A 23,770-nucleotide genomic window follows, 5' to 3' on the forward strand; every position below is an offset into this window, starting at 1 on the left:
ACCAAAAAATGAATATGGAGGCATATTACAAGACTGCATCAGTGCAGTGGGGGTGAAATACAGGACCAGCGAAGAAATTAGAAAGTGTTGGTATGCTTTACGATCTCGTACAAAGGCAATCTTGGCATCAAGAAGAGTTGGGGCTGCTAGCACTGAAGACGGTCCTATGATTGAAGTCCCTTTCCCCCACACACCAGTGGAAGAAATGATTGTTTCAACATTCCATCAAAATGCAATCACAGGTGTCAGTGCCATCAAATCAACACGTCTTCCCTAGTGGCCATCACAACAGGTAAGTCACCATTGAAGTATGTCGGGAGGAGATAAATATGAGGAACATTCAAATTCAAGAATATGAGTAAAAGCACACACTCATGCATACTCCCATTTATAGATTTCAATTTTTTTATGAAAGATTGAGATCAAAAGTGATATATAACATACAAGATTCAAAGCATGATACATTAAAAGAAAATACTTTTGCAGCATAGCAAATCGTTTACTGGACGGAAAGGAAAAAAAAACATACGTCTATATCAAATTCAAGTTACTTTATTCGGCCCATAACGATCCAGAGGTAAAAACATCAGAGAAATCATGTGCAAAATGTCACATTAATTTGAAAAATATCAGTAAAAAACTATTTGTTAGGTACACTAGCCAGATTTCTTCTCCAGCCCTTAACCTCCCTAGTGAACATGGCCATCATAATGCACAATTGATTTCCTACTCCTCGCCGCTGCTTTCAAAAATGCACCAACAGTTTAACAGACATCATGATCATTTAAAAATTGAAGGAAATACATAGTATCCTTGCACTTGCGTATCTTTTGTAGTTTTACAAGAGGATTAGTAAATAAGATAAAATATGTTTTATAAAATTTGCAGAGAAACATAAAGAGCATTATGGTCTGGTCAGATAGTGCATCGCAGGGACAACCCAGAGCTGGAGACCCCGAAGAGCCACCAGAGCCTGGGAAGTTCAACAGCCACCCCACCAAGCCAGTCCTATAACGAAATAGCAAGGATCTTCCTCACTGAGTTAGTTTAGTGCTTTAAAATTGCTTTTGACTTAAATCTGTTCAGGGGATTGTTAGTTCTCTATCCTTTTGAGGCAATCTAAGAGAATATCTTAGTTCAGGCTAGCCTCGGCGTTGGCCCATACTCTGATCCATAAAAAGAGGGGCACTAACTTTACTTTTCAGTAATATATTAGAGATTAAGCTCAGAGTGTATTATAAAATGTGAGATTGTGGGAAGCAGTTGCAAAAGCTGCCTACAAATAAAATGTTCCTCCGTCTGCAGGCTAGAGACATCCTGATACCCCCATATCCCAGCTCCAGGGAGTGCTGCTGAAGCACACTGTGAGTGTATATCCAGACAGTGACCTTCATGGGCTCATGGAATCTAAGACACAATCGTGCTAGCTGAGTTATCAAATGTTTGCTGCAGAGGATCAGTAAGGATAGATAAACCTATGTGTGTCTACATTTGTGGCATTTGTTAACCGCAAACCTAACAAAATGTCAGTGGAGCACTGTATAGGGTCGAAGACAGAGACACAATCAGAGTGGATGTAAGTAGCAGGTTCTGGCGTCTGAGCAGGGAACACATTTACCAATCTTCGGAGAACAGTGTAGATTTGGAACCAATTGGTGCAACATTCCCATCCGTAGCTAGATCTTGTGGCGCCCGGGGCTATCCCTCAGATTGCCGCCCCCCTGTAAGTGCGCTGGAGGTTGACATTGCCCAGGAGAGACTGCCCGACTTCCGGATGACCGGCCTGTCACGGCGCGCACACCACACCACCATGCGTGCAACGTGTGCATAGCTGCCAAGGTATCAGATTGGTTAGGTGTGACATTTTCTGACTTTCTCTGTAATTATGAGTGACATACAATGACTATGAGTGACACTGCGACAAAAATCAAGCAATGAAGACGAGAAAAACATATAAATACCAGAAATTACACCCAGCTGTCAAGTTTTCAGATTGATAAATGTGACATTTCTATGGAATAATTGCTTTCATGAGTGACATTTGTAGTTCCAAATTTGTGACACCTTGAGTAACAGTTTATCACAAATGTAACTGAGGAATAAAGTCCATGTGAAGAAATAAATATCGGAAACTACCTCTTCTGAGCCATGAGAAGGCTTACAAAAGACTCATAGCTGCTAAGATTTCAGATAGCTATGTGTGACATTTTCATAATTTCAGTGTAAATATGAGTGACATTTCAATGACCATGAGTGACACTTTCTCCCAAACAAAATCAAGCATTAAAGACGAGGGAAACATATATAAGTATCAGAAATTACACCAATCTAAGCAACAAGAAACTCTAAGAAGAGTCACATCATAGGTCACAGGCTGTATTTAAAAAAGAAATAGGGTCATCAATAAAAATCATTAGGTGACTGCGCGGTCCGCCCTGGTCTGCGGCGTCGCCTGCTACCTCCCAAGCCCCACTTGCAACACAATCAGCTGCAGCCTGTCACACAGAGCTATATTACATACAGGCTCTGCCTTGGTCTAAAGCCTGATGCCCGATACTTGGCATGGCTGTTAAATGAGGGGGAAGCATGCGCTCAAAAATGTTTTCTTCTAAAAAAAACTCTTCTTGCTATAGTAGTGCCTGCCACTGAAAGGGGGTGATTTCTGTGTTGAGGCATTCCTTGTGAAAGGTCAGAATTCTGTCCCTCACAGTGAAGTTAGCAGTAGCTGAAATGGGCTTACCCACTCACTACCCCATGCTCGTAGCTGTCAATTTTTCAGTTTGTTTATGTGACATTTCTATGCTGGCAGTATGGTTATGTGTGACATTTGAATACTTCTAATGTAACACTATTCCGGGCTGACCGAAGCGGCCACGTTAGCGTAAGGTGATCAATTAAAGAAATGATTTCCACTTCTTGCACCTTATTAGGGTCTATAGAAGGCAGAACCAGTGGAAATGCGCCTGAAATTCTTATACACGGGTATACAACATAAGCATTCCTTTTGCATGCTGGGACTTTTGAGCCCGTTATGTAATATAATGGGAGAAGTCTGGGGTGGCTAAACATGATAAACACAAGTAGCTCTAGTAAAAGGCAAGGTTAGCCAAAGTTGTCAGACACATACAATCTGATACAGGCTGCACAACCATGCGAGTAAACGAAATATTTCATAATACAACAGTAATGGTTAATTATAAAAAGCATGCAGGCAGCTTGATGTCCGATTTCTGCAGTTTTGTGTAGACGTTAAAATGTGTGAGCACTCAGAGTCCCTCTCCCCCACCAGCTCCTCTCCTGCCAGCTCCAGGCTTCTAGTCGCATTGAACAGAACAGGTCTTATTTTGCTTCTGTTTGCAGGCTCCACGTACGGCAATAGTTAAGAGCAAACAAAGAAGTGTGAAAAAGCACCGCAGCGGCTGCGCAGTGTTTCAGTCTGCCATGCAGGCACCCTTGCCAGGGGGTGTATGTGCATGCTGCAAGGAGAGCTCGGAGCTCTCTGTCTCGGAAGTTAGTCCCTTGCACCTGGTGGAGGGGGGCTTTGTCAGCTGGCAGATTGAATCTAAGATTATGTCTTCTGGACAATCTAACCACTGGGTAGATCTGCGCATCTCCTTCTTATAAGAGGCACCAAGTTAAATAACTGACCTACACTGTAATTAAACAGCGTTAACGGCCTTTCATGGTATGTGTGCACACTTTTAATCCCGCACAGATTACACACAATGTTTTCTTTCAGAACAAACTTTAGCCAGAGCTAAAAATGCACAACGAATATGGTATTCGGGTGAGCACTGTTACCTGTTCTGTTGGTTGTCCTCGATCATCAGCAGAGACTAGTGCTGCTGCTGCTGCCATGATCATGCCCTCCAAATACTTTACTTGAACTGTTACACGTCCTCCATGGCCACTCTCTGCTGCTGGCAACTCTGACACCACCACCCGGTGTCTACCGGGTCACACGCAAGCTGCGCTGTCACTTGTGTGCGTGAGAGAAAGGAAACAATCACTTGTGCTGCTGCATGGACCAAGACAGACATTTCTTATTTTTTAAACTCCAAGGTAGCCGATGAAGTCCCACATCACGTGACTCCCAAAACGCTCCCGGGACCACACTTAGCAAGTTATTTTTCCAGTGCGCAGTAGTCGATACAATGTATAAGTCTTAGACTACGCGGCGCCAGCCAGCCTAACCCGGGTCACTAAAGCAACAACTGAGTTCCCCCGGCCCCAACCAACATTTCAGCTAGGTGTTAATTGTCTCGGCAGGCAGAGCACAAAAGCCGGGAAATATAAAGCACTGCCCACTGGCTGCTTTTATGAAACGAGGAGACCCTCATTGATCCCCTCGGTGAGGCTGGGGACACTGACTGGCAAATTGTCAGACAACCCCGAATAAATCATGAAGGCTGCCACAACGGGCCACAAGTGCCGCTCTTGCCGCCTCCAAAACAGTGCCGCCTGGGGCGGTCCGCCCCCCTCTCCCCCCCCTAGCTACGCGGCTGCCTAATTACCTGTATACCCTGGCCCTATTTTTAAGTAGTGCGAAGCAGAAACATAAAATGATAATAACTTTGTGTTATTATCATGTTATGCTGCTTCTTGCTGCTTTGCAGGTGGTTGGGAGGGTGGGCGGGGCTGCTCGAGGAGCAGGGCCCGGTAGGAGTGGTTTGTCACACCTTATTCGTGCAATGACTATTTGCTCGGCCCTCTCGGGCTGCCCAAAATAGTTATGCGCACTTTCCCTGTTCTTCTTGCCTGGCTGTGCTTCCGTCTGAGATGAAGAAGAGCACGAGTGGAGACGTGGGACCCGGCTCAACGGTGAATTGCGCAATGGCGAGCCATGCTGGCCGCCGCTGGTGTTAACTAAGAAAAATGGTTCCATTTGTCAAAAAAACGTGTTTTGCATGTGTAAAGTTAACAACACAGATCCAGTGTGTGGGATTCTTCTCTGTTTGTCTAGACTTAGGATTTTGTACTCAAAGGGTATGCCTCCAGCACAGATGCTATGCTAGACAGTACACACATACCTCTGCGAGGGTGTGTGTCACACAAGGCAGTTTTAGAGGTCCAGCACCGAGGATGACCGCAGCAGCAGGCAAATCTTCAAAGATAGGGCTTTATGCTGTGTTTTCCCCCTTGTGCAACGCAGTGTACCTCAGCAAGTGGCCTATGAGGTGAACCTACTTATATGTTTTTTATCTGAAATCTTTTTATTCTTCTTGAATTCATTACATACTTGTTTACCTTGTGTAAATGGCCTCGTTTTCTGCATCAGTAAGTACCCACTCAATTGAAGCTGCTATTTTGTAGTTATATTAAAAGGTCATCTAATTAGTAGCTGACTTTTATCGAGAGGCTTGTCATTGATTAGCAGATGTAATTTCGTTACAGATGCAGGCTAGTTAAATGTGGTTTCATTGTGCTTTCCAATTCAATCTTTATTCGGTTTAAAAAAACCTTGTAAGATACAAACATACAATCATAATACATCATGTAACAATATAAACTCATCATAATACATAATGAAACAATAGCAGCGGGTAGAATATCAACAGATTTCCTATCAGCACATTTCCTTTGCATAAATACCTAAAATTCAGTTCATTTTCCAAGCCATCCATTGATTGACTAGCTCGTGGTTGGCCCCTCCAGTATACAGAACACTAAATATTCGAATTTAATAAAAAAAAAATTTTTAACTGTTTTGTTAAAAAGGAGAATACACATCAGGACAGTAAACAACAACATATAGCAGCTGACCAATAACGTAGAACATGGTAAAGTAGCCTATTCCATTAGGTTTTTAAGTTTTTAGATTTTTCATCCTCCTAATCAAAGCTACACATAAGAGAAAACGGCTTAGGCTGAACACAATCGTTTGTGCAGTGTCACCCTTAAAAATTCTAAGTCCAACCTTAATTTGTCTGAAGCCTAGCCTTTTACAGATTGGCTTGAGCCATTTTTTCCTGGCTCATTGTGCTTTCAATCAAAAGGATTAAAACATCAGTGTTTTATTGGTTTTTTTTGCTGTCTGATTTTTTTAGTCTTTGACTTTAAATTTTTTGTACTTAAATGAATGGATAGATGTTGTAATAATTTGGGTTTTTTCTGTGCTATTGAAGCAGCAGTTACTTTATTGGTCCCCTGTGCAGTTCGCCATTGTTTGTATGTAGGCCTGTGCTGTACAAAGTACAAACCTAGCTGCAAAGCTGTAAGAGGAAAAGTTCATAATGCTCTGTAATATGATGGTAGAAAATGGAGTGGGAGTCGTTGAAGGAGGAAATCTGGAAGAACAAGGCAGTGGTAGGGCTGGGGGTGGATGTAGCATAGTTAATTAAGAAGCACAGGCATGACCTTAGACTGTAGTTTCCACGAACTAATCTGTGCTTTTATGGTTACAACTTGCTGATACAATTGACCTATGCATGCAGACCTTTGTTCCAGTTCCCAGTGACCTTAACCATTGATATGAGCAAGGTAGGGATCAGAAGGTAAGTGTTTCTGCTCAGGGGAAGTAAAACCAACAAGGTCCTCAACTAAACTGTTCGATGGTTAGTTTTCCAGTGGCATCAGGTATTCGTTTCCAAATAATTATTTACTTTGCCATCCAGTATGACCCCGACCTGAGCTAAGGAGCTCTTATCCAGCAGTGCGCCTTTGATCGATACACATACTATACATTATGATTCACCATTTCTTCTTAAATATCTGCCTCCTATAGAACATTACACGATAAGGATACCAGTTGATGTTATTTCAGCATCAAATATGGTTTGAGTCACCATTGCTGTGCTACAAACAAGTTCTGTCACTGTGGGATACTACAGCTCACCGTCTAACAGCATTTACTCTTCAGTTCAAGTTTGATTACACCTCAAGGCAAGGGTTCCTCCCACCATTTCACCAATTGTAAACAGCCTTTGGATGGCAGGCAGCCATCTTTTAATACTGCTAGCCTCTGTTTTTTTTTTTTTGTGTGAAAGTGTTTTTGTTACAAACTTTATGCACAGTTAGGTACGTGTTCCTCTTCTGTGTCTTAACATCATCCCTAAGATCATCATTCGGATGGTTCGTCTGTGGGTGAAGTGGTATCGTTGTAGGTAACTACGGCAGATGTTATATGGTAGTTATATAGATGCAAAAGGATGCAGATAAAATGTAGGTCCTCAGTAGACCATGCAGTGTGACCTGGAATTGGAATGTCTATATCCAACCCCATCACTATCCTTCACTATACTATTCAAGTTCCTTTCCTGAAGTGACAGCACAACTCGTGGAGCATCCCAACATGCCAGGCGTTTTAAATGTCTCTCTGCCTGTCCGCGCACTCAGATCCCTTCAATGGAATGGGACGGACACCGACAGTCGCAGTAACTGACCCCCTGGTGCATTAAAGTGGTCAAGATAGGCGAGTACTGGTGTGATCGTAGAATTTGGATACCCAAGGTATGGGGAAATTCACGGAGGGCCTCTCATCATGTGGTAGCATCTTTTGGTCACTTGAATAATGTGTTTTGCAATGGATAAATTACACTTCATGATCACTCCTTAGTTCCTGACTTGGATGAGTGTGGTGGAGAGGGTCTAAGGGGCACATGCATCAAAGGGTTTTGCAAGCACAAACGGTGCGATTCACAAAATTCGGCCGTTTGCGATCACAAAATGGCCTTTTGCGATGCATCTAAGTGTTGGGGACGCTCAATTTAGGTAATCGCAATTTGTTCGATTTCCTAAATTGCGATTGCATTTAAGGAATTGCAATTTGCGATTCCTTAAATGCAATGCAAGAACCACTTTTAAATAGCATTTCCTTATTTGGGGACGGCAAATTACGAGCAATTAAACTGGTCGGTAATTGGCAAAAACTTTGAAAAATGCACTAAAGTGCATTTTTCAAAGTTTTATGTTGCGCACACACATGCCCTTGGGGCATGTGTGTACGCAACATGGGTGCACATCACAATTTCAGGGGTGCAACAGGGTGTCCTTTTGAGACCCTTGCACTCTTGAAATTGCATGCGCAATTTGCGAGTACCTATTGGTACTCGCAAATTGCTCATTCAATTTCCTATTCATTCCTATGGGCCTGTAGGCCCATATTGTATTGTATTGTAATTGTATTGTAATTGCATTTATATAGCGCTTACTACCCCTGAAGAGGCGTCAAAGCGATTTTTCGGCGAGTAGCACGCTACTCCGGGACCCATAGAGGATTAGTGTTGAATTAGTATAGTGAAACATGCAAGTACATTTTAGGTGGTGGATAGGTTAGTCAGTTATTTGGATCTGGAATGATAGCAGAAGGATAGAAGAGGACAAAGGTTTGTATTTATATAGCGCTGGTTGATGCGCGTTATTCAGGAAGCCTATAAAGGATTAGTTGTGAATTAATATGGTGAAATATGAAGTAATTTCAGTCATGGATATTAGTCAGTTACTTGGAGTGAGAAGAATTGCAGAGGGATAAAAGGGGAAGAAAGATTTGCACTCATATAGCACTTGTTCCCCTGATGGGTGTTGAAGCGCTTTTCTGGCGAGTAGCACGCCACTCCGGAACCCATAAAGGATTATTGTTGAAAATTAGTATAGTATAAATATGAAGTAATTTGAGTAGTGGATATGTTATTCAGTTATTTGGGTAGTATATTAGTATAGTTGAATATGGAATTTGAGAAGTGAACATGTTAGTCTGTTAATTTTGATTGAAAAGGATAGTGGAGGGATAAAAGAGTGAAGGATTTTTTTTTTTTAGCTCTCAGCAGTAGGACGAGGCTTTTGGATGAGTGAAAAGGAGTTTTGGATCTCATAAATCTGCATAACAGTTGGTACCCGAATTGACACCAAATGTCTGATTGAAAACCGACACAGCAGGAAAACTAAAATGAAGTCTGCCTACCAATGTAGATAGCATTACTTGTAAAGCTAATACCCAAGATCGATGTTCAAGGCCATAATCCTTCTAGTCAATTATACAAAACTTATATTTTTTGTCTATAGGCATAAGACCAACCAAAGGAAGAACCCTTATTTTACTAGTACTGGTTTAAGCAAAGAGACATTAAATACTGGATATTTTTCATAGTTCTTGGGAGGGCTAGATGAACTGTTGTGGCATTCAATATCTTTTATATAGCCTCTGAAAAACAAGGCTGTAATTTCAGAGAAGTTTTTAAATGAAGATTACATGTGGAGAGCTATTACGTTTCTCCTAGTTTACACTAGAACTCGTGTCATTTGCCAGCTGCATACTTTTATTATTATAACACTTTAGCGTTGGAGAGGCAAGGCTTCATGGATTCTGAAGTGCCTCATTTTAGCACCTTTGTGCATAACATCTATTTATTTATTTTTAATCGCCTACAGGGTGCATCCCAGCGCTGGACAGAATCAGCCAAAGAAAGAGTATGATTAAAGCTTCATGCTTATTGGAATAGGAAACAAGCCTGGATTGTGACCATGGGGGCACAACAAAGCTGATATCTGTGTAGAGATCCCTGTATGTAATTGTTATATGAGAACTCTCCTGGCCATAGCATTTCACCCCAGCCAGACTGGGAAATGAAGAAAAAAAATGTTCAAGAGTTGGGATTGTGATGTGCGTTCTGATTGTCAGAATGAGGATTTTGCAGATGCATGACAAATATTCCTTGAAGCCTCAAGGGTGTGTTGAACAAGTGCCACAAATGTGTGTAGAGGTGCTGGTTGGTATCTCATGAGATCCAGGGCAAGTGGAGCCATGGCTGAGTCCACATGGTACCACCTTTTAATGCTGGAAACGCTTTGCTGGGGAGCAGCTGGAGGATATCCATAAGGTGAAGAATCTGCAGGAAGGTATAGGATCTTACTTCGAGTTTGGCAGAGAGGTCCTTCTCATACACACTCACTCTTTTTTAGAGTCGGCCGTCAGGATTCTGCCAGTGGAGCCTCGGCTGGCTCTGCCGGTGGAAACCTTGGACTAATGACACAACTAACATGGAGCCATGAGGCAAAGAACCTGTGACCTCTTTAGAGCAGAAGTTCTATCATACTTTTTCCCCCCTCTTTGAGACGACCAGGCAAAGACCGATGGCCTGAACAGGAAAACTAATAAATAATCACCACATCCAGTCAGAAAACTCCCAGTGTGCCTGCCATTTATTTTTTGATTTTCAAAAGAAGACTCCTGGTGTGGAGGTTTGTTTTTCAAAAACAAAATCTTTCCTGTGTGGGCCAATGGGACAATGCACCTGCACAAAAATCTTCAGTGCCTTCAACACAGCTTCCCCGGTCCTGGGTCTTCTGAAGGCACAGAGATCTCTGCCTACTTGGCACAGATCTTTAAGTATAGTGGACTTTATTTTCTCCCCAGGGTAGTAAAGCGTATCACTCCGCTGCCACAGCGGAACAACGTGCAGTCCATCAAGGGCTAGATGAGCCCATTGCACCCACCAGAAATATGGTCATAGAAGGAAAGTAAACTTTTCTTTTCATCATTAGTATCCTCTAATCAGAGATGCTTCTGTTGCTCTTAATGTGATATGACACTACTTCTGTGCATAGAAAATAAAAGATGCAGATATGTTGAATTGATTGTATGGCAGGTGTGGGGAACAACCTTTACAACGAAACCCTAACAACGCGGTACCATTACAATGCAGGTTTTAGAACGAAAGTCGTTACAACGACTTTCGCTGGAGGGCGCTCTAGGATAGGGAATAGTTTAATTTACTATCCAACACCTTCCCTACTACCCACGGGGACTGGAGTTGGAATAGTAAATTAAACTATTCACTATCCAGAGCCCCCCAACGCAAGTCGTTGTAACGACTTGCGTTGAAAAACCTGCGTTGTAACGGTACGCGTGGTAATAAGACGCGTTGTACCGTCATACATCCGGCAGGTGTATCAAAGGAAATGTACAACCACACTCTGCACTTGTTTTAGTCATAACTAGCATGAAGTGGTGCCTGGACTTAAACTCCTGGATACACAATTGCAGAGTTTCCAGTAATGGTGCTAGTCAGAGTCCTGAATGTATTACATGTGTAGGTAACGGTTCACCAAAAATATCAACGTTGATATTAGCCTTGGTGTGATTGGCTCCCTTAGACCTTGGTGAAAACTGAGCTGCAGAGTTATCACTCTTTTTCATTGTTGATGTGTTGTATGCGGTAGAGATGTTATGTCCTTCTCAACACAAATTAGTTTTGTTTCCATTCAGATTGTCAATCCTTTATTTACACCTAGGGCAAAAAGCGAGCCAGGAACAATACACTAAGACCCTCTAAACATGTAGGCTAGTGGGAGATGTGATACTTATCAAGCCTGTTGAAATCCGTTACCCCGGGATCAGAATATATCAGGTGCCATAATTATCAACCATTTCAAGTTCATCCATCAAGGCAATAGATGCAGATTTCTGCATGCCCAGATCTTTCCTGGGGATTTTCCTCTGGTACATTTTGTCAAGTTTAACCAACTGGAATTTAACTAGGGAAAGTGTGGGGGAGGCAGTAGTTACTGCAACACGTTTAATCCCATTTACCTCTCAAACCGTAGTTGGTACTGAGATCAGAAAAACACCGGTAGCTGGTAATGAGGACCTAAAATAGCGTTTTTGTTTGCAGTTTTATACAGCGCCTACTTGACCCGAAGGTATCAGAGTGCTTTACACGAGCACCAGTTGCATTACAGAGGGGCACATTAATTTTTAGACATTATGTGATTTGCCTAGAATCACAGGATGTTTGAGCCTACCGTCAGACTCAAACCTGGTTCCCCAGCTTCAAAGTCGATCGCCCTAGCCGTTAAGCCACACCCTGTCTGCTCTCTACTCAGGGGCAGCTCCTACATGTGGGCGGAGGAGCACCGCCCCACTGCTCTCTCGCAGTGCAAGAAGCAGAAACATAAAATGGTATTATAAATACTATTTTATGTTTCTGCTTCTTGCACTGCAAGAAGGCAGAAGGGTTTGGTTGGGGGCTGGTGGGCGGTCCTGCTCTAGGGCAGGGGAGGAGTGGCTCACCCACGGGTGAGCCACTCCTCCCCTGCCCTAGAGCAGGACGCTGACTGTTTGGTCGGCCCCAGGGCCGACCAAACTAGACATGCACACTCTCCCTTTTCCCCATGTAGGCTGCATGCAGCCAACATGGAGAAAATGGCCTCCCTACGGACGCCTGTGTGGTCGGCTTCCCAGCCAATTACAACGCTACCATTGCAGCATGCTGATTGACTTAGGGGAGGGGAGCTAGGCTGCCTGCTTCCTGTGTGGAGCAGCAGAGATGATTCGGGACCGGACTGGCGAAGGTAAGTTAACTGGCTACCGGGCAGTTGTGTGTGCTGCCGTGCTGGGGGCTAATTTCGTTGATGGGGACCTGCGTGTGCAAAAGGAAATTCGTTTTGCTTTTTTTATTTCAATTCGCACGCAGGTCCCCATCAACGAAATCAGCCCCCACCACAGAGAAATTAGCCCCTAGATCGGCAGCACACACAACTGCCCGGTAGCCAGTCCGGCCCTGAAGTTAACTCTTTAAAATTTTTAATGAAACCAACCCCCCTCCCTCCGTGCCCAAATCCCACGCGACCCCTCGCCCTCTCACCACTCCCCGCCCTCTCACCACCCCCCGCCCCCTCACCACCCCTGGCCCCCTCAACCGCAAGTCAAGCCGGCCGTGACTGTCACTACTCAGCAACAACTGGAATTGTAATGTTTGTCCATATTTAATACAAAACGTCATGAAAGTGATACTACTAGGTGTAACTCAATATTTATTGCTCTGTCGGCAGGCAGAGTGGGTCAAGGGGTCAAGTGAGTTAATACTCCAATGAGACTGGTAGGGTACAGTATACAAGCAATCATGGAGAATCTAGAGAGTCCCTGTTATACATTTTGTAATGGAGTCACTGCTATACAAGCCTTTTGAACCATCATTCCTTGTATTTCCTGTAGTGATCAGGCAGCATCAGCTTAGGCGAGCTTGAGAATTGTCCTACCTTCAATAGACGGCGGCACAGTGTAAAGTTTTTTTCTTATCGTAATATCTTATGCAATGTGAAAGGATGATCTTTGAGGCTGCTGGCTGCGAAATACAGCACCGATCTTTTTCATTACTATAAGTTCCAACCTGGACACTTTCCATCCATGAGCATAGGAACATTATATATGCCGATGTGTGCATGCTCAATGGTCATTGATTTTTTTTTTATGATCATAAAAATACAAACAATATATGCCCTAAAGAAGTCCAATTTTTGGACAAAACACGCTGGCTGTTTTTGCTGTAACCACTGGATTTTTACACAAGTGAAAATAAACTGAAGAATTGGAAATGTTTGAAAATTGAGCAGCTACTCATTGTCATGAAAATATCAAGTGTGGTGCACCTCTATTTGTTTGATTAAAGCTATTTAGCTTTCCATTTTTCCAGCAATGAAAAATATTGAATAACAATTTGAAGAAAGCATAAATATTTTAACTGCTTCATTTGCTTCCTAGTAGTGAGTAATTCGTTTTCTGAGTGGGCTTAATTACATTAATACTTCTTTCTTTACCAAGCCTATGTATGCTGAAATGACGTGTTTCCTTTTTATCTCCTAGGACTATCTGCAGCAAAATTGCTTCATGAATCCGGACTGAGTGTTGTGGTCCTGGAGGCACGTGACCGAGTTGGAGGACGAACTTTCACGATTAGAGTAAGAACCTTTGTATTGATTACTGTGTCACCTACAGCAAAGAAAATTGATTTACACTTCTCTGCCATTGTAAATTATATGTTATTTTTTTACGGAATTTAACATTCTGTGCCTGGCAGGCGTGGCCAAGATGGCGGCCGCCACGGATGCACTGTAAGGAGCGCCGGAGCAGGCACGCTCACTCTCCTACAGTAATCTGTCCATCCTGCCATATAGCGCTGGAGTCCTATTTAAGGCAATCAGAGGTTCGATCTGGGGCTGATGGGCGCCGCCGGATAGAAAAGCGCCATTGTGGCCTACACTAGCTGTCGATAGCCATGAGGGCTCGATCTCCTCCACGCTGGGGGATACTGTTGTGAAATGAAAGTGAAGGAATTCCAGAAGAAAGGAATGAATGTAAGAATTTTATTCAGCAAGTGAAAGAGCTTGTGCGATGAGCGGTGACTGCGCAGAGTCACGGTGAATTCTCCGTTATATCACTCTGACGTCAGTTATATACACACTAGTCACTAACTGATGTCCGCGTGCCTAGCAACCAATAGGAGCTGACTGCCATATTCAACAACTAGACCCATAACATCTCCCTTTTATGGGAGAAATAATTAAATGATCTCATACTCTTTAATAGCAAAAGTTGAATTGGATTTATGATGAAATTAGTAAACTCCTTACACCCCTCTAAGCACATAAGGAAAACTAAGCATTAAATAGTAAGAAGTAAGTGGTAATATAAGATCCACCAGGTATTATTCAGCTCGGCTTAGTAAGAAGGGTTCCTAAAGGTATGAACCCTAAAACTCTGTTATGCTAAAACTGCCAGGTATAGGTTGTGTCCCCCAACCTATTTGAGGAGATGTAATTCAATCTATAAGTGGCTAAACGACAGACATATCCATCCCTTACATTACAAACAATGACTTGTTTCGCGTATAATGTCTTTAAATAGTGGCATAGGAGCCAAAACCAGTGAAATTATGTCCGTGAGGAGCTCTGCATTCTTCCAATAAGTTCTTTGTTTTTGGAGGATATAATGGAGAATTCTCTAGGCAATCAGAGTATCTTTGGTGCAGCAACCGAGCATAGGAAGATCTTGTCTACAGCGTAGCCATCTTTATGAACATTTAACTTCTTGGGCCGCGTGCAAGATGTTTTTAAAACGGAAGCATCCCTTGAACTGTAGTCCGGTTTCCATTTCCACAAATATTCTTTCTTAGCCCAGTATAGAACATCTATGTTTGAAATGAATACATTAGTCTAATGGACAAATTTATCATTTAAAACCTTTCATAAGATCAACTTCCTATAAGTTCCTCTGAACTGCTATAATTATACTCTGCCCGATATGTTGGTATGACTTACTATTCTCTGCATGAAACATATCCTACACCATATCTGATTAGGATCTTTAACAGACTTACTTATACGGTATATCATTCATAACTGGTATCTGATGGAAAAGAACAGAGAGGAATGAAACCATCATCTAACATCGTGGGATAGGCTATAGAACAATGTTGGAACACATATTCTCATCGAAATCATCTACTACATTAATGTTTGTTCTACGGTTGTATTTTTGGTCAAATTTTCCACAAACGCTTGCGAAATGTCCTACCTTTAGGCAGCTTGTACATCTTTTCTTACTTGCTGGACAACTTACGGAATTGGCTTTATGGTTAAGGGAACCACATCTAAAACATACGATGGGGGAAGAATTCGAATTATAGTTAGAATTGTAGGATTTCTCGGTACTATATTCTCTTCGCCTTCTGTCGTTTACGTAAGACACACTAGAACAAGATTCTTCATTTACCTTAGCTAATTCTTTTCTGCCTTCCAGTGACCGTTCAATGCCCTTGGCAATATCTACCACCTCAGACAATGTAGGTTTTTTACAGGCAAGTAATCGCTCCTGAATTTTACGCTCAAAACAATGAAATACAAATTGGTCCCGGATGTACATATCTGCCATGTCACCAAAATCGCACTTAGTGGCTAACACCCTTAAACTCCCAATATACTCTTCTACATTTTCTGACTCTAATTGTTTCCTTAACTCAAAACGATGTCTGTCCACCATAATGTTCTCTTCTTCATCAAATTGCTTCTCTAATCTTTTCACAGCCTCCTGAAAATCATCAAGGGAAATGAACTGTCCTGGAACAGGTTCATATTCTGGTAGGCTTTCAAAAATTTCTTGGCCTGCAACTCCTAAAAGTCCATAAAGAATAGCTTTTTTACGTTCGGCGTCAAATTTCTTGCCATTAATCGCAACCAAATAATTTTCAAAAGCCTTGTACCATATCTTCCATTTCGTCACCGCTTTACCTGGAACTTCGAGAAAATGTGCTGGAGCATTGAAAATACTCTCGCTGGACATGACTTGATTTTCTTCCCCTGACTCTCTTTTTATTCTGATATCAATTGTGACTATTAATTGGATTTAAACAGAATAGAAACACACTATATATAATGCAGTATCACAGTACTTGAACAGTTCTTTACAGTTGAAGAGTACTTACTTCGAATTGTCAGGAAGAAATATGCAATTAGAATGTTACAGTTTACTTTAGACAATAAGCGTTATTCAGTCAAAATAAGGAGTTCTGACCGTTTTCAACTTATAAGCTAAACAAATATAATAGTTTACCTTCTGTTCTGCTAAGCGCTGAAATTGTGACCTTTGTTCACTTATCTAGCTGCTGAAAGACCTAAATGCTAAATCCACATGGCTTTTACTTAACAATGTAGTGAATGACAATGATTGTTCAGTGGAAAAATTAATTGACCTAAGCTGCATTCACATCTGACCGAAAAGTGAAAAGCATTAAAAAGCTCTACAAACGATTTCTCGTCTCGGCAGTTCTTTTAATGAGAATCTCCAATTGAGAACAACTCTCTTGTTTATCCCGTTAGATTGTACACTTCGAGATCTTCTTTCAGTTCCCAGAAACAACAACAAATTTCAACTTTACAACTGAATGAAATGACCTACAATTTTTTCTGGGTGGCAACGAATTGACACGGGAGTTTATTTTACTGGCAACGCCCCATATTCCTTTTAACTACATCGATGAACTCTTAATTTCTTTGGCAGCAAGTGAAACCGAATAATGACTTCAAAATATTTCACATTAACTAACAAAATACCATTCTCTGATAGTACCTTGAATATCCTGTGAGCGTAACGGCGAGGCCATGTGTTTCAATGTGAATTCAGCACCCAAAATGGCGTCGCGTTACCTACGTAATAGACGTAATGACGTGTGAGCAGAATAACTGGTTGCCGCACAGCTGAGGCGGTTGACAGGTGACAGTTGCACTTATATCATGACATAACCGTCAACCATGATTGAAGCATCGCCGCACTTCACTTCAACTGATTTACCTCAAACGCTGCGAACACAGAAGTTGAAAGAAAAAGCACAATCAAACAGATGAAGGTTCTGTTGAAATGAAAAAGCGCTCTGAACTTTCCTGAAAATAATCTTGAATCAGCTTGGTGAGTGCGAATGTTTCCACGCAATGTACTTTTGTCGAACACTGCCTCATGCAGGAAGAGCTTTATTCCGCTTCACAGCATGCCCAAAAATAACGAAGAATGAATTAGAATAAAACCTTTACTCAAGAAAAAGAATGAATCTCGTCACTTGCCTCGAAGAAATGAACACGCTGCTGGAAGACGACCATCCACAAGCTCGTTAATTTAATCGCATCCCGTCCTCTTCGCCATATGTTGTGAAATAAAAGTGAAGGAATTCCAGAAGAAAGGAATGAATTTAAGAATTTTATTCAGCAAGTGAAAGAGCTTGTGCGATGAGCGGTGACTGCGCAGAGTCACAGTGAATTCTCCGTTATATCACTCTGACGTCAGTTATATACACACTAGTCACTAACTGATGTCCGCGTGCCTAGCAACCAATAGGAGCTGACTGCCATATTCAACAACTAGACCCATAACAGATACTACCACCGAAGGCAATTGAGGTGGTCGACCGAATGTGGGCGAGGCTGACTCGGAGGCGGGAGGCCGCTGAGCACCGCGGGAGGACTTCGGTGCTTTATATAATGTAATGTAATTTAAACTTATATAGCGCAGCTGTCACCCCACGGGTATCCTGGCGCTGAGACTTATCCTGTTGTCAGTGTGCATGTAGGTGACCTATCCAAAAGATAAAGAAATACTCAAGTTACTCCTCCGTCAGGAAGAGCCAGGTCTTCAACCTCTTTCTAAATGGAAGCAGGGTCTGAATTTGTCTAATGTCTAAGTGGAAATCATTCCAAAGCCACGAGGCTGCCACACCAAAGGCTCTCCCACCAGTCCTAGTCTTCTTGAATCTTGTAGTAGCCACCAGATTTGTGCTTGATGAACAGAGATTTCTCCTGGGAGCATACTACTTAAATTTTTTCTGCAAGGATTTCGGGCCCAACCCATGTACTGCTCTAAACGCCATTCAGAGGGATTTAAATTGTATTCTTTGGGAGATTGGCAGCCAATGAAGGTTCTTCAAAGCCAGCGATCTATGCTGCCAGTTTAAAGTCAATTTGGCTGCTATAGTCTGAATACTTTGCAACTTCAGTATTACTGAGTTTGGTGCACCTAGGTATAGTGAATTGCAATAATCCAACCTGCTCATTATTACACTCCTCACTACCTGTGACCTGGTAGTAATGGGCAGCAGAGGGAGGATCATTCATAAGGCTCTAATCAGGGAGAAACAGGTGCCCACTGTCTTATTAACTTGTTACAACAACTGGAGGTTATCATCCAACATAACCCCCAGATCGTGTACTGTTCTAGCTGGAGTCAAGGGTTTGTCTGTGGGGGTGAGTCTAAATTCTGAGGGAAAGGGGCGAGCAATTTTAGAGGCGGAGCGGTAGCCTGGCGTAGGCAGCGGGCTTCAGGTTGGGGCCTGCAGCTCTATGAGGGGCCGGACAGGCTCTCCGCTGCCGCCTGCGACTCTGCCTCGGGCCTTAGCAGCGAGGCGAAGAGACAGCGGGATACTCCCAAGCCACCATCCAAGGCAGGGTGTGCTCTGGTGCTGCAAGAAGGTGTGAGGACGGGCCCAAACTGTTGGATAACCAGGGAGGGCTGCCCACTAGGAGGGCAAAGTGGTGTATTGACCCCCCAGGACTGACAGCTGAAGATGTCGGCCTGACCTGGCTGTGGGGGGATGGTGACATACTCTCAGGCCCCATGGAACCAAGTTGAGGTGCTTCAGGGCCACACTTGTAGGGCCTGCTGACCAGACTTAACCTGCGGGTGTTCTGCATGAGATGCACTCACTATTTGACTTGAAGCCTAAAAGCCTGTCTGGACGGCGCTCACTCTTCAGATGCTTTCATTGCTGAGGCTGCCTCCCTGTTGGGACTATGTAAAAAGACTAGGGGGAGAAAGAACGCTGGTAGCTAGACAAGAGGAACGGCGTGAATGAGGTCATTCTCCTGTTGCTGGAAGCACTGTGTGCCACCACAGGTGATTTGCGACTGCTAGTGTGGTGAGACACACTCCCTGGGGGCTGCGGTTGACTACTACCTGCTATGAACCGTACTTACCGGCCCATTGAGGTATGCTGATGTGGTAGTGAGTTTGCAGCATTGCCACCAAGGGGGAGAGTAGCCCGCTCAGTGTCCTGGCATAATAATTGTACTTACCTGCTGTGTATCAGTGGTGCCCCCCTCCTGTGAAGGCCCACTAATATGTAAAGTTATAAACAGCTGTTGACAGTGTCCTACTTCCATCGAGACCTCGGAGATCCCCTGACAGACGTTCCCACATTTCTGGGTGTTTGGGCCTTCCAGAGGTGGGACCTGGCTACACCGCTCCTGGCCCTCAGCATTTGAAGAAACAGTCATGGGGAAAGTCAGGCTGCAGAGTGGGCAGCAGCATACCAAGATGGACCGGTATACAGTGCAGGGTGGCACACTGTGCCCGTTCTCTCCGGGTGACCCTGCCCGTGATGGTCAGCACACAGATTAACCCTACTAGCGCCCATATCCTTGCTGCCATTGAGTCTTTCAGTGTGACGGTCCAGGCAAAAATAGACTCCGTCTCCCTTGACGTTGAACTATTGAGAGTGGACCTGCGGGAGGTGGCGGAGAGATCCCTGGCTACTGAACAGAATGTTTCAAAGCTGGAGACCGAGGTCTCCAGCCTAAAAATGGCCCATTCTGACCTAGCGGCAAAAACAGCGGTTTTGGAGCCCAAGATGCAGAGGGCCACTCCCGCAGATGTAATGCACATTTTGTGGGATTCCTGGAGTGTGCAGAAGGAAGTACTCTTAAACTCTTCCTTGAGAACTGGATCAAAGCGGCAGTTCCATCAGCCCCCCTCTCTTCCTTCTTTGTGATCGAACAGGTGCATCATGCACTGGGCCTGACCCCTCCCCCCCCTCGGTTGGTACCTCCCGTCATACACTTATTTCCAGGATCCGCAATTACAGGTATCGAGACTGCATACTTAGGGAGGCACGACGGGAAGAAGACCCATTTTTAAAAAACCATACCATCGCATCTTTCCGAACTATACACGCCTAGTACAGCAACAGAGAATGTCTTTTGGCAGCGTGAAGCAAAAGCTGAGGGCGATGAACTTACAGTATATGCTACATTATTCCATTAAGCTCAAGGTCATACAAGGGAGTTACACCCACTATTTCACCATGCCTGAAGCTGCTTGGTACTGGCTGGAGGTAAGAGGAGAGGGCCGGACCTTAGCCTCCAAGGGTTCCACTGGCGAACATGGCCGCCCTGGACCTCACGGAGGACAAGCAAGCATGGTCTGTGGAGTAGGTGTTCCTTGAGATCTACACAAAGAGTGTTAGTGCGGCAGGATGGCTCCTTAGACTTGGAATGATTGAGTTCAGACAGTGAAGGGGGTGCATTCATCTTGAGTGAGCACTGCCTTTTTTCAGGCTGAACATGAGGAAGCTAGAGCTCTGATGGAGGTGGTGACCGCTGCAAGCTCAGAAGCAAATATGGGGGATATTGTGGAGGATACCCCCGAAGCCACCAACACCTGAACTATCGGCAAATAACTGGGACAGTGTGTGCTCATGGATAATTGGAAATGGGAGCACTGGTGAACGAGGAGTTGGGGGACTGGAGGTAAAACCTAAGTCAACTAAGGATGTCTAACTTTGGCTCGCTAGTCTAATAACCACACTGGTGGGATGGGAGCAGAAGCACTGTATTGCGGGCCAGCTCCTCCCCTTTTTTTCTTCTTTCTCTCTGCTTTTTCTCCTTCATTTCTAGCTTCTGATTTTCCTTGCTGTGCTGGATGAGACTGCAGTAGCTGAAGGAGTGTGATTGAGCATGTTGTGTGGCTGGTGGTGGATGGGTACACCTGTAGCTCACTGACAGTGGCCCCACTGGGGCATCCCCTCATCCCGGCACAGAGATAACAGTGGAATAGCTGTGGTGTGGCTGAACATGGAGATGTTTAATTGGTTTGTACAGGACTGTATAAGGGTTTATATTCCAGGCAGAAGTTCCTCTTTTAATTGGGTAGTAAGATGACTGTTTTGATTCACTCCTGTCCTTAGGGTGGGAGTTGTGGGTAGGGCTATAATTGCGAAGGAACGGCTTGTTTTTAATGTGTTTACCCGGTGGGTGGGGTGTTTTTGATTATGGCATTTAGTTCAGATGGCAGCATTAGAACATTTTTCGCAAGAATAGATAGCGTGTTTTAATTTAGGTACATGGAATGTACGAGGGTGTTAGATAGAACCCCCAAAAACATACACAAAACCCAATTTGTTGACTGCTCACTGGGAGGTCATGGACCGCCTAGGTTGTGTGGACCTGTGGCGCATGACACATCCAGATGAACAGGGTTACACATGGTACATCCAGTGCGTTCAGTCTATAAACGCTTAGATCACTTTTTGCTTACTGGTGATGCTTCAGTGGCAGCCCTACAGATTAGGGTGTTAGGGGGATTCCTTTCAGATCACTCCCCTGTGTTATTGTAATGGGGGACTAAGAGTGGCCGGCTTAAGGTTCCTCTTTGGCGCCAACAACCTGAGGCCCTGAAAGATGACATATTTCGAGAGGAACTCAGAGAGATGACCTGCAGCTATTTTTGAGCCAACTGGTTGTCTGCTAATGCCAGGGGGGCAGAGTGGAATGCGCTGAAGGTCGTGATGCATGGGGAATGCCTGTCAATGGTGGGCGGCATGCGGAAACAGTTCGAGAAAGATCTCACCGAGGTGAAGAGCATATTGGCCACACTACAAAATAAGGATCCTGCTGTGGAGGCACGCAGGGAGACATTGCTGCATGCCCAGCGCAGAGTAGGAGACATATGGGAAAGATTGGATTGCCTTGTCTGCCGGGAATACTGCCAGCTCCTGCACCGGTAGGGGGATAAATTGGGTAAGCTAATGGCATGGCTCCTTAAGCGAGAACGCCCTCCTGATTATATTGACGTTAAAGTGGGCTGACGCTGCCCTCATCTCTACGCAGATGGCCATAAACGCCTTACTGTGTACACACTTGGAAAACAGTGTATAGAGAGGGCAAGTTGGTTGACAGATCAGAAAAAGGACTGTTCCTTGACTATATAATACTACCACGCCTTACAGATGACCTACGCAATGAACTAGGGGGAGAGATTCGACTTGAAGACCTCCGGGAGGCAGTGCAGGGTATGGAACGCTGCAAGGCCCCGGGTCCAGATGGTCTCCTGGTGGAGTACTTTCAGATGTTTGCGGATATGTTACTCACTAAGTTGTTGGAGACCCTGCATGAGGCCAAAGGCGTGGGAACTCTCCCTTCTTCCATGTGGGAGCCCCAGATAGTCATGCTCCCCAAATCAGGCAAGGATCCCTCTCTGCCTGGCTCATGCCGACCTTTGGCCATGTTAGGAGTAGATACAAAAATGTTGGCTAAAGTATCAGCAATGCGACAAGATAGGGTAGTTAAACAGCTGGTGTATGAAGAACAATGTGGGTTTATGCCAAGCCGGGGAACTCACATAAATTTGCGCTGACTCTCTCATATATTGCACTCTACTGCTGAAATGGATATGCAGGTGGCTGCAGTCTCCTTGGATATTGAGAAAGCCTTTAAAACCCTACAATGGGACTATATGTGGGAGATTTTGTCTAGCATGAGTCTCGGATCAGATTTTGTCTGTTGGGTTCATCTACTATATTGTCAACCAACTGCTAGAGTGTGCAGTGGTTTCTGCACTCATTACTATAGAGCGGGGTACAAAACATGGATGCCCATTGTCCCTGGTCCTTTTTGCCCCGGCGATGGAACCACTGGAGATCCGGCGACGGCGGGACATGGTCCGATGGGGCATAGTTGTAGGTGGGTGTTAGAACCGGGGTCTCTAGTTGGCAGGGGTATGCACCCTAGTCCAAGTAGGGAGCACCGCTTCCGACCTGGTAGCTTGGCGCAGAGCAGCAAAGGCGTAACGTCAGAGGCAATGTGTAAAGTATTTGTGCAACACGCAGCAGCAGTGACGCAATAAGAAACACTCACAAAAGGACACCGCACCAGTTGTTTATGAAAAATTAAATATCTTTATCTAAGCTTCAGGCAAGATCAATCATCAAATAAATGCAGTTGCAGGCAAGATCAATAATCAAATAAATGCAGTTGCAGGCAACCTCAATAATTAGGCAAATCTAGTTCCCAGGCAAGGTCACTATTAAAAATGGATCCAGTTTCCAAGGCCAGATCAAATCCCCGGCAGTCCATACAAGCCAAGAACTCTTATTTGCAGGACCTGCCTGACAGTGTTCCTTGTGAGGGGAAATAATCTAGCAAACTGCGGCAGTTCGTGTTCTGCAGTCAAGCGATCGGGTAATTGCCAGCTCAGTCTCAAGCCTGCATCATAAAAGAATTGGTGCCAGGACTATCCCACCTAGCCCCAGAACAGAGTCACTTAGTGCGAGGTTCCCAGTGTTAATATGCCCCCGCTGTACTGTGCCAAAGGTTATCCGCAAACAAATGGGTAATGTGCCCCGGTATACTGTTTAGGACCCCGCAAGTCACTGGGGCCAGATGGTACCGTCCAAGCAGGTCTGATAGTCACTTGAACCAGTCCCTGCAGTCCGTGGTTTACTTCGAGGTTGTCCTCGTC

The 23,770-nt window shown here is 44.1% G+C and overlaps 1 protein-coding gene across 1 annotated transcript in view; it reads left to right on the forward strand.

The window, feature by feature from the left end:
- LOC144773341 (amine oxidase [flavin-containing] A-like) overlaps positions 1 to 23,770 on the forward strand; it is a 667,192-nt gene that overhangs the window by 235,879 nt on the left and 407,543 nt on the right. The window contains exon 2 of the mRNA XM_078658306.1: positions 13,580 to 13,674. Coding sequence (XP_078514432.1) covers positions 13,580 to 13,674 — 95 coding nt within the window. The remainder of the gene's footprint in view (positions 1 to 13,579; positions 13,675 to 23,770) is intronic.

This window comes from Lissotriton helveticus, chromosome 8 (assembly GCF_964261635.1).
Source record: "Lissotriton helveticus chromosome 8, aLisHel1.1, whole genome shotgun sequence".
Lineage (NCBI taxonomy): Eukaryota > Metazoa > Chordata > Amphibia > Caudata > Salamandridae > Lissotriton > Lissotriton helveticus.